The sequence below is a fragment of the Struthio camelus genome, chromosome 8 (assembly GCF_040807025.1).
Source record: "Struthio camelus isolate bStrCam1 chromosome 8, bStrCam1.hap1, whole genome shotgun sequence".
Lineage (NCBI taxonomy): Eukaryota > Metazoa > Chordata > Aves > Struthioniformes > Struthionidae > Struthio > Struthio camelus.
Genome location: NC_090949.1, coordinates 8,584,236 through 8,600,749, shown reverse-complemented (window position 1 = coordinate 8,600,749; position 16,514 = coordinate 8,584,236). Strand labels below are relative to the sequence as shown.

Here is a 16,514-nt window from a genome sequence, read left to right as displayed (position 1 = left end):
AGAAATTGTGAGCTTTCTCTGCCATAGATCAGCATAATTACACTAATTAAAACAGGTTTTCACATACTCTCTCAAGAACTCATAAACAAGTTATTAACTAACCTAGCTGCTGTGTACCTAAGGGTTCCTCCTAGACTTTCAAGAAAGTTGTAAGGTGATTAAACTGATCTTAAAAGAACGTGCTGTAGTATTTCCATTGTGCAAGCTACAGCAAGACAACCCTGATCTCAGCGGTCACTTACTTTTCTTCCTCATGCTGTTCTTGTTTTGAAGCCCATCCTGTGCCATCTTTAGGCACAATGTTCACATTAGGGTCATTGCCTTTGTTCTCTGCTTTGAGACTAGGGAGGTTAGCAGGGGGAGGCATCCTCCTTGAAATAGCAACTTTTCCAAGACTCTGTAATCCATGGCGGGTGGCAACTGCATGCCAAAACAGAAAGCAGAAGTTAACAGTGCTCTTTGGCAGAGCTGCAGAAATCAAAAAAACGTTTTGCTAAAAAAAAAAAAAAACAAAAAAACTGAGGAAGTTTAAGAGAACAAGAATTGGAAACTCAAAATACTTCACAATTTAATTAAAAAAGTGGGAATTAGAAATACTTAGTTTGGCAGAACTCAAGTACTTTTTGAACAGTGAGTCAATATGGTTAACCTATTCCAGAGACGAAATGGCATATATGGCCTCACCTTTAGAATCACTGCTCAGTGACAGTAAGTTAGAGGCGCTATCTTAAATGTAACGTTGGTATCTTAAAATCCGTTAAGATGATGTTAAGTATTATTCAGTCTCTCCCTCCTTTTGGGGTTTAACATACCTTGATGAGTCCAGGAATGCACACATGGGTCCAGCCCATTTCTTTTTTGCTGCACAAGCCCACTGGCTGGTGCTTCAGTTTCAGTTGGCAGAGGCTGTTCTTGCAAAAATATTCCTACAAAGTGCATTTACTCCAGACCACAGGTATGAAAAGTAGTAGGAAGCTAACGCTATATGGGACATTCAACCTACCAATTAATTAATTGAGCTGACAAGTACAAGATACTATCCTAAAGCATAGCATACAAGTATCTCAGTTTCAAACTTAAACATCTCTAACACTATTGTAAATTGAAATAATTAACATTAATTATTAAAAATCATTGTAAAGTTTGAACCCTCACCCCAATGCTTCATACACTCTGCCCTTAGATTTAGGCAAGTACATCAGATCAAATTCAAGGCCTGCAGAGGGTTTTTTAATCCTCCTACGCTTCTCAACCCAACCAATCACGAACAAGCACAACACACTGGCGTTATTGGGGACTTCAGTAAAGTTTCACCCAGCGTTTGTCCGCAGAACTCTGATGAAGCACCTGATACGATAAAGTACACATTTCCCATCTTGTGCACCAAGCACCTCCAGTTCTGTACAAGTTTTGTTATCTACACCCCACAAGGTGGGCAAGAACAAATATACTCACTAAAGATCTCAAAACACAGTCAGTGGCAAAAGAACTGTCATGCTACTTCCCATCAAAGTACAGTTAAAAACAGCTAGGGAATGGCACGTCAAGTGCTGATAATAAAGGGAGATTGCAACTATGAAACAGTTCTCTTATTCATCTACATTCTACTTTCTGAAAATATTGTCTCCCTGAACTGAAACACTAGTTCAAAAGTAATCAGAAGCTGTAGTCAAGACTCCTTCCCACAATTCCTCCATTTAACTATTGTATCAAGCAGTTCAAAAATCTCGCTGTGGTTAGGTGCTCAGGTACTTTGCACTCTTAATTGCACAGTGATGATGAAACAGAATGCAAAATTAAAGTCAGCGTACTCACCTGTGGTTTTCTGAGTTTCCAGCGACTTTCCCTTGTAAGTATTAAACAGACTGAGCGTTGCATACTTTGTTTTCCCATCCTTTGCTTTTGTACTCTGGCCTGACTTTTCCGACATTTCGATGGAAACTCATCGAGTCTGGTACCTCCTGCTCACCCCTCAAAATTAGCCTGAAAATAAAAACACCCAAAGAGTAAAATAATTTGGACACTAGCCAATACTTAAGACAAAACTCATAAGACAAAAGTTGACACCATATTTAACTGTATCATCACTGCTGTATCACTGCTGTTCCTTTTAAGCACGCTAGAGATGCTTCCGAATACATTAGATCCAGGAATCCTTGAGCCTACGTACGACTATGCCATTTAAAACTATTTCCAACTCCACAATTTGAACTTTACAACACCAGGGGAGTCACCATTCAATCAAATTTTCCAATCAGAATCATTACGGACTCAGCAGCTAGAGAAATTAAATACTCCAAGTCAAATTTCTTCATCAAACTCAGGAATACAACATGTTCAGGCAAGGAGGGGGGAAACTCCTTAAATCAGGAGTTACACTATTCGTCTCGCTACTTGCGGCAGTAAATTACAGGGCTGTTAAAACAGAGCAGGTCATTCCTCTCCTCCCTCCTTCTCCCAGAATAGCAGACCTTGAGAAAAAGAACGCAGCAATTATCAGTTATGTTTCACTAAAAATTCGTAGATAGAACTTGCCAGAGTTGCTACTCGTCATCAGGCAGGCACCCAAGCATGCACGCACTTAAGCAGAACATTATTATAGTCAAAAAACTGTTATACCCTTTACGATAACAGTTTTTGTTTATTTCCATACGGATTCCGGAATAGTTCAGATAAAATGAAATGCAAGAGCTTCTGAGCTAAGAGCAGACAGAAAGAAAGCTCTTAAACTCTCCGGTAATCAATGAACTACCTGATCAAACAGAGCCTCAAAACACTTTCAAGAACCAATTCACTCACTCTTCAAAAAGAGTCTGCATGGACAAGTTACCTAAAGAATAAAGTACTTATTTAGTGATGAGAAACATTAACCAACGTCAAAAGATCAGGGAAATTTCATTTATATAGGAATGATGACAACGCTCCCACTTTACTTTGCCTTCTAACCCCAATGTGCTATTTCTACCCGAGTTTATAAGCCGTTACTGAAAAGATTAAGAAAAAAAAAAAAAGATGACAAATAGCCTCAGGAGGGTCCAATCGCAACAGGAATTGGGCCAGACCCTATTCCACTACAATCCTTGCAAACTGTTGCAAAGGGGGCAACAGTCTCCAGCTTTGTACTGGGCTACATACATGGTTAAGAAATATACTTCTCCCCTCAACATGAAGAGAAAGCAATTCCCAGAACTTTTTGCCAGACTAGTCAGCATTCAGCTGTTTCAACAGCATGTGTTATCCCAAAAGCCACTCCTTGTCTCTTCCGAAAACGTGAAGCACAGAGCAGAAGCGAGCTGAATTCAGTCCACCAAATGGGCCATGTATCTAGAACCCAGACCTTGCACATGGCCAAAGGTCCACACCTGAAATCTTAAGGCACCTTAAACATGATCTCTTTTAAAAGGACAGGGACGCGAACGAAAGAGGATGCTCCCCTATCTTCCTCCTCTTCATTTTTTCCTCTTTTTTACTTCGTGGTCACTTCATCTCATCATGGCTGCTTCTCCATAGCTCTTCCCTTCTTTATCCAAAAACCTACATATGGACACCACAGCTCACTACTCGACCAACATTATAACCACAGGGAAGAAAAGAAAATATAGCCTGATACGTGAATTTGGTAGCTGCAAAAAATAAGCTTATCTAAGTCAAGCTGATTTCAAGCAACCATTCACTGTTCGTGGTAACCCCAGTACTCCTTTGCAATTTAATACCATGTCAAGCTTTGCCCATTACTATTATTCACGACCGTGCAAGCACTTTCAGGTAGTCTGCAGACTTAAATCAAGGCAGACTAGTTCATCAAGCTGGAGGCTAAATCAGACATTAGGCCCTGAATTAACCTTTCTTCTATGAGGAAACTCAGTTTATCATGAGGTCTTCACTAAAATGGCTGTGAAAGAACCAGGCAGATTCTTTTCCTTCAATTCTCCTGTTACACTAAGACAAAGCCTGCCATAAATATCCTGGAGCATCAAGCAGAGAAGTAGGTATTGATCAGGTAAATACCACAGGAGTGCACAGGTAGCAAATAAGTTTTCAGGAATGCAATTACCTATATCAAGTAATCCATTGCAATTATTCAAAACTCAGCTAAGCTCTGGCACTTGTTCAAATGAGAAAGACTCATATAGAGTTTTAATTTTCAGCCCAAGACCCATTCCCACCCCCAGAAGTTCTAAATTAGAAATGGCCTCGTAAATGTGAGTGAATTAGCAAAAGGAGGGAGGAAAAAAAAGGCCACCCCGGCCATTGCTTGCCCAGCCAATTCACAAAAGCAGCGAAACCCTAACAAACACAGGCTGAGCAGAAGGCAGTTTGAAGATCATTTAAAATAACGCTGAGTTTTTGTCGTAATTTCAAAAGCTCATGCCTCTGGCAGAAACAAAACACAGACAGACTTACTCTGTAAGGAAAAGAGGTAGTTAGGAAAAGACAGAATTAGTGCAGAAGCGCTAGGGCAAATCTTCATTATTACAATTGTTCTTTCTAGAACACTTGATAGCTTTAAAAACAAAAGGAGGTGATCATGTTTCCCAGTAATGCTTCTTGATGTCAAATTTGCAAAAATCAACAGTCTGCTCATTACAGCTGAGCTCTATGCACTCTTTGTATTAAAATTCATACTGTTTGACAATTTTTTCCAAAGTTACAAAGGAAAAAAGCTAGAATATTTTAAACTGATTAAAATCGCACATTCCTCAGTAATCTGATTTGCAGAAAATAGATCAAGCACTGCAAGCAGCGCTCTTTTAAATTAGGTCAGTCAATACATTCACATTTAACTAAGGTTAGATCCGATATTGGGTGCTAAAGAAGATACACTCTACTAGCCAACCTCTTGAAAGTGCTACTGTCTGCTAGGTTTAGACATCCAGAACCACTGTCAAATGAGTAAGAACATGAGACAGCTGCATACCTCTGAACAGCAGCAACGTATAAAAGATTTCAGATCTACTTACCAAAATTAAATAATTACCCTGATAGCAAACAGAAGGAGAGGCAACAGAACAAGTAAGAGCTGGCAGGTTTCACTGCACTATTAAGAAGTTTAATCTAGTCAGAGGCTCATTTTGAATTGCTGTAGTTACTGTATGTACGATTACAGAAGGCACAATGCCCTCTAATTTCAGGAACAAAGATTACATTTCAGCCACTTAGTAACAATACGAAATAAGTTAGCTGACTTTTACCCTGGCCTTGTTAATGATTCAGAGATTAAAACATTACTATAATTTCTGTACCAGTCAATCTTCGTCAGACTGCAATCGGTTGCTTATTTAGATCCTGCAATGAACTCAGAAGCATGTGCACAGAATTTAGCACAACACGTAGCTGCTGCGACTCTAAGCTAACTTTTACTACGACCGTTTTAAACATTTAGAGCAGGTGGAAGAGCAAATGGAACGCAGTATGTTCTCCTAGACTGTGGTTGTAGAAACATATTCCAAAAAGAAAAAGAAAAAAAGACCTTTTCTACTAAGTTCCTAGCTCCTGGATCATTTCAGAATTCCCTAAAACAAGTAGTTTATAATTGAATTGTACTGGTTGCTATATCTGTAAACTTTGCATAAAACCAACTGCAGACTAACACAGATCTTACCTCCACTTTGGAAAAAAAGATATTTTAAGATTAAATTAAAGAATAAAAAGTATTACTTTTGAGGTCACTTTCGAGGACTGGAGCATTAACTTTGGTATACCAAACATCTTAACTCAGCAATTCTCTTTTGTCCGGTTCCCTCCCCTCTCCCCCACCATGACCACTTCCCTATTTTATAGTTTTATTATAAATGTACAGAATGTTTTTCTGTTCTCACCTGTAGGTATGTAAAAACCATTTTGGACAAGTTATCTAGGTAAACAAGTTCCGACAGGCATGGAAAGGCAAAGGGAGGCGTGTAAAGGTTCACGTAGGAAGTTAGCTTCTTTATCCACAGCTTTTGGAAAGGAGCAGATCAACTCCTATTATTGCCACAGGAAATAACTATATTATCTGTATCTTATGGTCTTCCAACTAATAGGTTTCTGTATATGTTTAAGACACAATTTACATAGTCTCTCACCGCTGAGAAGACGACTACTACGCCCTATATTGTCGCCCAGGCATCCCCTCCTAGCTGATGTAAGCACCAATGGTTGCATGGCAAATTCTCTAGAATCATACTTTATACACTGTATATTTTAACAAAAAGTCTTGTTTTTTTTAAGCGCTTAACATGTCAAGAGACTTCTTCATGAATGTTATAGCTATCATTTATGCAGTCTCATTTTTTCAAAAGTTAAGTTTTTTAAAAAATTTTTATTTAACCTACAAACATACAATTTTTTCAGATTGGTAACTTGTACGTTACCCCTTCAGAGCATTTTGAAGTTTTATGAATATTAACTAAATGCAGGAATTAGTCCCACATTCCATATTTAACACAGATAGATATCCACGTCCTACACATGCTACATTTTAGCAGAGCTCGAGAAGGATGAGCTGCAATGATTTAAGGAAGAGAACACAGTCCAAACCTGCTGAAAATTTCCTAGGACCATAAGCTTCTGGTCCCTCAAATCCTCGTCTGCAAAGTGGGAAGCATCATAAAAACGCTACCAGAAAGCTTTTTCATAACTAGGACACATTAGCACCTCTCTCAAAACAGAAAACAAGAAGCAAATCCAGAAAGATTGTTTCGTATCATCTTGCCCCTATTTTAAGTACGCTAAATAAAGCGTCTAAGAGGCAGAAAACTCTTATACAAATTTGTCATTCATATCTGGCCATAATTCCAGTCTTCTGAAAATAACTTAATTTCTGGCACAGCGAAGAATGGGGTTCTCTTAAGTTTCGGAACTAAAACAACATAACCAAAAAAATGAAACTTTTTTGCTATGTGGTTGATTGAATGCTAGAGGCCGATGTTCCTCCAATCTCAGTGCTACTGATTTTGAAAGAGCATTCTCAGTGCCTCAACAAGCCCTGTACTTGACACCCTAGATGAATAACGTGGTACTAAAAGTTCCAGCTAGAAAGGAAAAGCTCCATTTCAACTGTACAGCTGGCATATTTAGATTCTAGAACTCCACTGAAGAAGTTGCTTCATAATAGTACAACCGAAGCATAACCTACAGTTAGAAATAGCCATATCAAATCCTGAAAAACTCTGCAATCTTCAGAGAAGATGATAATTTAAGCCATTCACTGAAAAACGACTTATTTAAAAAACAAACTTTTAAGATACTGGATTCTAGGTACTCAGAACTAAAAATTCTCCATGCCTTATGACCCATTATCAAGAAATCTTATTAAAATGATCATAAACATTGTGTAATTACTGAATATATGGTTTTGCACAAAGAAAAGGTGGTACACAAGTCAACAACAACAAACGGAGTTACAATTAAACATACTGCCTGCACCTCTCTGACACGGAAATGATTATAAACAATATACACTAAGTAATCTCTTACTGACGAACTTACATTTACAATTAATTTTCAAGCGACCAAAGCATCATTCGGGGACTAAAGTTTTTCAGGCTCAATTTCTACTCGAATTTTCAGCTACTCAACCCACTATGAAGAACTTTGCCTAGCTCTAGCACCAGGCAGCATAATCCAACATGGAAACATGCCTCAAAACCCCCCAGTAACACCTAAATAGCAAGAGGTTCTGTCAAACCCAAGTACCTAATAAAGAAAAGCCTCAGAGGTCAGGACATTTTTTAAAGAGTAATTTCCAGGAGCGTTCATTGTCAAGCAGCTTGCTGCTAAGCAGGCTGAAAATCACAGAAAAGATTCCAGGGCCTTTTGAGCTTCCATTTCACACACCTCAGCAAACTATCTACAAAAGTAACGGCTCTCTGGATCTTCAAAAAGTGCTAGCTAGATCTCACTACAATCCTTTCTTGAATAAGATCTATATTAGGCTTTATTTCCTTAGAAAGCCAGGCTAATGTGCATTTCCATCCCCACTTTTCTTCCCATCTCCAAATTTTGGGCTCACTAGCTATTTTCAGCTGAATTTGAAAGAGAGCACAATTAAAAAACACTCTTCTATAAATTCTGTGAAGGCAGGTGGCCGAGTAGGAAGAGAAACCCCTTTTAATCACCATCCCTTCCTTGTCCATCACCTCTGAGGGAAAACCGTACGGTAAGCTGACTCCCTAAGCACTGGTGAATCTCTTCTAGAAGAGCGTTATGTACGGCCACCAAAAGGAAAATCAAAATGAATTTTGCTCCTTAGAACCAAAACATGCCATCATGAGACAAAGCTGTAACAAAGCAGGCTTTGCTAGTTTTATCATTCTTCTTTAGAGCTTATAAGATAGACTTTCCAAAACGCTATCAAAACTGGATGTGTCAGGTAGAAATAAGATCATGGCAGAAAAAAAGCCATTTTCGAACATTTCCCCCACATATACATCTTATAAACATGCAGACCGTAGATGCTAGAAATAAGCACCCACAAATATGCCTGTATCATTTTTAAGAGACAGCTAAACTACAGTCTAAATAGAACTACTGACTAAGCTAAGTGATGAAACTAACCAAAATTAGCCACTCAGAAAATAAAGTCTACTCAGAAACTAAGTTTATTGCAACATGCATCATCAATTTTAAACTATATAACAACTCTAATCTATACAGTAAGTATCTCTTTTGCTTCCTTAGAAGACAGGAAGGCAGTTTGTTGAATTGTCTTCTGTTAGAAACACCAGATACCTTGAATGTGGTTTTCCAATAGGATAACTATCAACAAATCACATGTACCTCAGGGAACGTTTATTATGACTCTCTCAAGTGTAAGACAGCAGGAGTACTAACACTTTTCAAATAAACTTTTAGGATACATCCTGCAGCAGACAAAAAATTATCAGAAAAAAATAATCTGTCCATTTTTACTCAGCTTTTTCAGAGCATTCTTAAGAACCAAAGGTAAAATGAGATAAGAGCAGCTGGCAGAGTCAAAAAAAAGGCAAATAAAAGGACAGCAACCATGCAAGCCCCAAATCTGTCTCTATTCACAGATTGGAATACGTATTTAACTGTATGTGCATGAGTATTTCACTTTACAGGCACCGGAATTATATTCCTGGGGAACAGTCCTGCCAACAGAAGCTTGCTTCATAGCATCAGTCCCCAAGATCAGCATGCCTTTTTAAACATACCCACATAATAGCAATCAAAAAGCCACAGAAAGGATAATCAAGTCACACTGACAATAAAATTGCCAAAAAATACACTAAATATCTTCATTCTCCTGTAGCTATTTTCTTTTATCTAAGGTTATTTCTAATAGCTGAACTGTTTATGAAATCTTCCCCTCCTTAAGTGTCCTCAGGGAACGGAGAGGTTAGGGTCCTTTCCTCTCATAGCCACAATGATGCCAGTACAGCTAATTAAATTAAAAAAATCTGGAGAAAGGAAGGACAGCTTCCATTTTGCATTGTTTGAGGATACTTTTGTTTCATATATTTTTACAGTTACAGAATCATATAAAGCAATTCAATATTCTGATAACTACTATCTAAATATTATCTAAGGCAATACTGTTATCTGGAGATTCAATTCTTTCAGTGATTAGTGTATGGCATTCTTCCACGTTTTGCAACACAGGCTCAATTTTGGTCTCCTACTTTCTACCCTATAAGCTGCTGTTCATCAACATGGCTCTTCTACTTATTTTGGCCTTTTACAAGGAAGGAAGGAGATACGAAGCACTCAATATAAATGCAGATATTCCAGTGAACAAAACGCTGAAATGAAGAAAAAGCATCTCCCTAAAACTATATTTAGTTCTCAACTATTGTACACACAGAAGATGTAACACTTCTGACTACTTATAATTACACTTGTAAGTACTCTTTAGGCTGTAGATTCTTCCATACTTGAGATGCAAAGCCAGTTTTATCACAAGAAGAGATTCAAATGTGAAATGTAAAGTGCTATCAATGAAACTCTTCAAATAACTAGCATAAAACTGCCTACACATGCCATAAAATAAGACATATCACAAAGTATCACTCAAAGAACAGAAAACCATATTTTTGAGTTCTACAAAGATACAACATAGCAGGTTTTAAAGGTTGTTAGGACACTAACAGCGGACCAAAAAGTCACCACCTAGCTTCTCTCAACACTCTTGTCATCTTTGCAAAGAGACAGCCACATACTGAGTGAGGCAAAGCAAACTCTCTCGAAACTCAGAATAAGGTTCTCTCCCAAATTCCACATAAAATTCTTATGGCTGTGTAGGTCTTTTACCCTAAATCCTCACCATATCAGGAAGGACAGAAACGGTAAAGAAGCGGTTAAAATTGAAAATGAACAAAAAAACCAAACACACAAAATCCCTCTTTCCTAAGGGAAAGAAGAGCCAGAAGAGCAAAGCGCTGGCACCACCTCTCTTACCTGAAGAAGTGACAAACCCAAATTAAGCTGAAGGACTAAAGGTAAGATCCCTCCAATTTATTTAGACTTTTATCTCTTGCTACAGTCAATGGGAGTTAAGTTCCTATATGCTTATGATCCACCTGCCTAGTAACTTTTTATGGCTTTCACTGTTATTATTCAGAAGCTTAGGAACACCCAGCAACACATTTACGTTCTCAGACACCCAAGTTCTACTTTATAGCTACCGATACACAAATGAGCTCAGGAGGTGCCACTGCGGCTTTCCAGAAGATGGACATAAAACTTGTTAGGAGGCAGCATGTCACTGCAAAAAAGGAGTCTTAAGAAAACAACAGATGCCCCCAAGCAGCATGCAGACTGAGGTCTGGAGAGCAAACACCCACCAACCAGCAGAGGAGCAGCTGACTTAAACAGAGTTCAGGAACAACTCCAGCAATCAATCCCTGCCCTCCTCCTCTGCAGGAAAAAATACCGTCAGACTAGTGCTTCTGTGTCTTCTGTTAAGGTTTGCATTCCTTCTGGTCTGATCTTTAAGTTTAAAACTTCTGTAGAGGAAGGACGACAGCTTAGCATTTTAAAGATATGCTAACAATATCAGTCTAAACATGTACAGTTTAATGAAAAACAATGAGTTACTTGGTCCCCAGTTTTGCTTGTTATTCCCAGAAAACTAGTTTTCTGGGGAGGTAACAGAAGGATGCAGTGTTATTCTGCACAAAAGAAGTAAGCTGGAACAACATAAGTGAACTATCTTCGTTCTCATAAGTGCTACCACTGATACATATGCAATGCCTCCAGTCTTATCTTAACCGGTTCTTTCTTAAGGGGTTTTAATAATCATCACACAATTTTGTTAAGCTACTGATGCACTTTCATGGTCATTTTGCTAACAGAGACAAGACAAAGTCAATTAAGAAACAGGCCCCTTGAGATATTTTGTATTCTCAACCTAAATACAGATGAGAAACTTAAAGCTATCCCTCTTGCTTGTCACAACAAATGCTATTTCCAGAATTTCAGAAGAAAAAAAGTAAGAGAAGCTAATTCTTGGAATTACCAAAAGTTAGAAAAATGAAAGGGGGTACAAGTGGCACACAATATATACATTTTTTAAACTCTATTGTTACTTTTAAGTTCCTAGGCTTGAACAACAATTAGACTTACTACCATGTCTCCATGTTCTATCACTCTTGCAAAACCTAGCATGCTTTACCTCTGAACACCTAAAGTACAATTTAGTCTACACAGTTGGGTAAATTCAACAGTGAACTGTATAGCTTATACTAAATACATACAGCCTCCCCAAAAACTTTTCTACTTGGAATACATTACATCACATAACAGATGTCAGATCTTCAGTTTGGAGTCACCTCCAGTAACGTGCCTGACAGACGTCCATTTCTACAGAAATCCTCTCCCATACTCATTCTAATGTTCAAGTACTTTCAAGTAGTGAAATACGCAATGTCCAGACTCACCCTTGAGTCTCTAATCCTCAGGGTAGCCAAGATAACTGAAAACTGGCTTAAAAGACCTAGATAGAAATAGTTTTAATAATCTGCCTTCTGAGTTTAGAGAATTTACTTTGGTCGTATTTCCAAACTTCTCTGCAACACGCGAGATAGACCTCCAGGTTAATTTACAGATGAAATTTACATACAACCAAACGAGAGAATGGATTTCAAGGTCTAAGGTGTCATAAGCACCAAAAATATCTGAAAATTAGAAACCCCAAACGTATCCCTAGACCAAAGACATTTTGGGTTACCCCTGCAGCTGTAATTCAGCATTCACCTACTGGAATGGATAAGAAAGGTCTCCAGACAATCACTCCAACCTCAAGCATTGATCTAGCCTACCTTGCATTTGTTCTCCATATAACAGTTGTGTTTGTCCCAGACAGCTTCCCACTGATGACCAAAATAAATATGGATACATGCTTAAAGAAACAGTACCCTGTATGTCTGCTGCCAAACTCAAACAGTAATGACTGACAGGCTAGTAGAGCGGGCTTACAATTCTTTTTAGAGCAAAACATAATTTAGGTTGGGGCACAACAAAACAGCAGTGGAAAAGCAATCTTGTATTCTTATTGATAAATGGATAAAAAGCTTCCAGGTCCTGAAAAGACTACAATTCATATTATATGAGAGGAATACAGTTACCGGACTAAAATTCCACCAGTGGGGTAGAGCAACCACATAAAACATACTATGGCCTTCATTAGTATTACAAGTTTCTAGTTTACTTATTTTTTTCTACATAAACCAGACTAGTGGAAAGACGAACTTAATACAATCACCACAGACATAAAAATGACAAAGATTTATTAGCAATTACTAATTACTGTACTGTATTATCAGAAGTACCCCTTAAAGTATCAGCACATTTTCAAGTTATCAAAACACGTTTAAATAGCTTCTTTGCTAGGGAGGATTTTTCAAGTGATTCCAGTAAAAGAATGGCAGTGCATGCCACACACATTAGAACTAGCACACCTTACGCTCACGCACTAACACAACACAGCTATTCTTGCCACATTCTGATAATCCTAAAAAATAAGTTAGAATAATTTAAATGTCATTTGCAAGACTACTGAATATATTTTACAAAAAAAAAAAAAAGATATGAAATTTCTTTGCCGCTCGCTTTTAAGGCAAGCTATTTTATTCCTAATTAGCCTGACAATTTCTTTCGAGTCTTTCTTTGTCACTAAATATTAAATTTTTTGCAGGACAGGTTTTTGCTTTTCCAGTTTCAAGTGGATGATTAAGAAACTTTTTAACATTGTCAATTTTTAATTGTGGCAGGAGTTTTAAAGTGCTGGAATGAAGCCAGGACCGGTAAACAAAAAAACAACCCTCCCCCCCAACACAACAGCTTCTATACAATTAAAAAGAACATCATAATGAGATACATTCTCATTACTTCAGGGAGCAGAACAACGTTAAGTGCTTTTCAACTTGCAGATGCCAAAGAGATTTTTATTTTCAAGATTTGCAAAAGAGTTTATTAAAGAAATTTCCATTATTTAGAAAAATGAGAAAAACTTCAAACCTCTCAGAACTGAAGCAGTTTTAGAGAAGGGGGGAAAAAAAAAACCTTTTTTCCTGCAAGTTCCTGCAGAAACAAGCCATATACCTGCTATCAAAGAACAGTACTGTATTACCAACTGTAGGCTGGTAGGCAGCACTTTTTCTCTGAATACAGAATCTAATGTGGCCTGTCACATCTATCAGAGCTCCTTAATAAAAAAAATAAAGTTAAACTATTTACTAGGCTTTTCACAAATTAAAGTCAGCTCGTTTATCCTGACTGCCATTGCTCTCTATAAAGGCATCTGTTAACGTCTAAGGCAGCAAACACTTCCTTAAGAAAACAAACAAAAAGAAAAACAAAAGCACTTTGCATGCTGTCACGAATACTACTTTATGTTTCTTGCTCGGCTGCATCATACCATCCAGCAGAAGCAAAGGCAAAGATTAGCATATACCCACTATCCACAAGAACACAGAAAGCTACCTGGAAAGCCTCCTGCTTAGTGCTATCCCGAGCAGTGGTTGCTGTGTCAGCCCTGTTCCTGAGCTGGGAATGGCATGCCTGAGAAGAGAGGTACAAAAGGGAAGTCCACAGCGGGGCCGGTGAAGAAGCTAGGCAACTGATGACATACAGATGTCCCCACATCCATTCAAATGAGCATGCTAAAAGTACTGAAAGGCTGGCATGTCTTTTCGCTTGCAAAGTTTAGACTTGAAAGCACCAAAAACTAGAAAGGATAAGCAGAACTGGTGACACTGGCAGGTGTGAGTACTAGTTTGGAAGAAAGGAAAAATAAAAAACAAAAAAACCAATTTCTTTTACCCTACAGTAAAAAGCAAGAAGTCTCCACATACTACTAGATTCTTTCATGTTTCTAAACATGCAGAAGTAACAGTGAGCAGTGGTTCCATTCCAGCTGCAGTCAGAAAGATCTGACTTCAGATGCAGGCTTAACAGCACTCCAGATCTGTTACTCTTCAGTAGGCTGTGTTCTGTAAGCTACCAGAAACAGCAGCGGGCCTGAACAAGACAGAGTCACACTGTTAGGTATAAAACACTTGTTTTTAGGAAGCTGAGGAAAGATAATCAATAGGTACATGAAAATGGATCAGTTTCCAGAGTCAGAAGAGTAGCAAAAGTAGCAGCAGCTCTAAGTTACCCATCCCTCCACCGTTTTATTTTTTTCTTTCATTTCAATACTCCTAACAGCAAAAGTCCTTGCACTTTATCACAGGCTCTGAAACACCATTACTTAATCTGGTGGTACACTTGGCCTCTCCGGTCTCTCACAACCATTTGTTAGGCTGAAAAGAGAAAGTCCTTGCCCATGATCTTGAAAAGCCAAATTACACCTCCTGCTTATTTCCAACCCCTCCATGCCATGTTGGATTGCACAGTGAAAGAGGGAACAAGAGATTAAGAGACAAACCGAAAAGCAATTCCTTATTGCGAGTAACTCAGCCTAACAACATTTTTCATGACTTCCATTTCCTGTTCCTGCATCACTTAATTTCCAAATCCCACTGTAATAATGAACATTTTTTGACAGAGGAAGAGAAACTCTTGATTTTCAGCCTCCTTCTCAAGGAACCACAACTCACGTTTAGCAGTGGGTTTCTCTCCACATCATACCTTTCTCCTTTGGACCTGCCATACCTTTAAAGGATCCCTGATCTCAGTTGCAAATACAAAAAAACTTGTCACAGTTTGTTTGTTGTTTTTTAAACACAAAACCTGTTTTTTCAAAACCTCTATTCATAAATCATTTCTTAAGTAGTTACATCTAAGGTTCTTGACCTCAGAAAACAGTTAGACACTGCTTTGAAATACTGTTCAGGCAACCTCAAACTCATGAGCACCTTCAGAATATTTTGTAACAATGCAAAAGTAGTACTCTAGGACTATCCTTGCGCATTTTCATACCTCTTTACAACAGATTTGCCAAAATGAATTCCCCTTTGTAGCTATTTGCTAACTTTTCCCTTCACCTTCTCAAGGTATCTTTCCTACTGAAGACTGTAGTCCTAAGATAGCACACTTAGCAACAGTATGAATTTGCAGAATAAACGCGCTTGTAAAAAATTCTGTACGCCCTTAGCATTAGCATCAACACTCCGTTCAAAAACGGTTATTCTAATCACTTATCTAATGACTTAAAGCTAGTTGTCACACTTCCCACCTTGCTTAATACCTGAATTCTGTGTTGCCTGTAAACTCCCACAACATTCCTAACCTGATCCATGCACATCACAAAAATTTCTCTTCTGTATTAAGGAACTTGGATCATATTCACCTTTAAGTACATCTTAGAGATATTCCCACTGTGACAGTTAGAGCCAGGGCTGTCAAGCGTACCATGCTCATACCCCACCATTGACAGCATCAATAAAATTGTTCATTTATGTACAAAGGAAGTAGAATCTGCTCCTTCAGAAACCTTGGTCTGGCCCAACTTGAACTCCCAGGTGTTCATGAACATAGTAACTTCCATAGCTGCCGGTTATTCCCTCGACCCCTGCTTACATGATCATCCCTATTACTTGCAAATTTTTTGGAGCACAAACCATCTCCCTCCTGTATTTGAAAGAGTACTTCGCATAAGAGATGAAACTGCAGAAAACCACACTGATAATAGCATTGGACAAGACTGGCTAATTACAATAAAGGCTAAAAGAGTCAACTTCAGTCATCTGCTTTAGACTGGATTCATCCATGCTTCATTTAAAAAAAAAAAAAATGAAGAACTAAATTAGAAAAACCTTATCAGCATACCCAGCTTCATATATCTGCCTTTCAGTATCATAGAACCCGTTTTACATGGAAGTTACCTTGCATCTGCCACATGGCTACAGATGAAGTTTAATATTTTCAGTTGCTCTTCAATTCTTGTTTATTCTACTTAGAAAAAAACACCTACATAGGCTCAACATGCTATCAAAATTAAGGTTAAGGAATATTTTTATTGAAAATTAAGTGCCTGCTGCCAAGTTTAGTCCATACTGCTAGCTTAATCTGGGGCATGAAAAAAATTCCCCTAATCAAGGGGACTTCAGGAAATGCACTATATAGCT

General features: G+C 38.2%; 1 protein-coding gene across 23 annotated transcripts in view; it reads right to left on the bottom strand.

The window, feature by feature from the left end:
- The window catches only part of PRRC2C (proline rich coiled-coil 2C), a 75,314-nt gene that overhangs the window by 54,404 nt on the left and 4,396 nt on the right, over nucleotides 1-16,514 (bottom strand). For all 23 annotated transcript variants that reach the window (XM_068951910.1, XM_068951907.1, XM_068951928.1 and 20 more), the window contains exons 2-3: nucleotides 1,816-1,983; nucleotides 243-420 (exon numbers count right to left, since the gene is read on the bottom strand). In XM_068951910.1, the coding sequence (XP_068808011.1) occupies nucleotides 243-420; nucleotides 1,816-1,930 (293 nt within the window). In that variant the 5' untranslated portion in view covers nucleotides 1,931-1,983. The remainder of the gene's footprint in view (nucleotides 1-242; nucleotides 421-1,815; nucleotides 1,984-16,514) is intronic.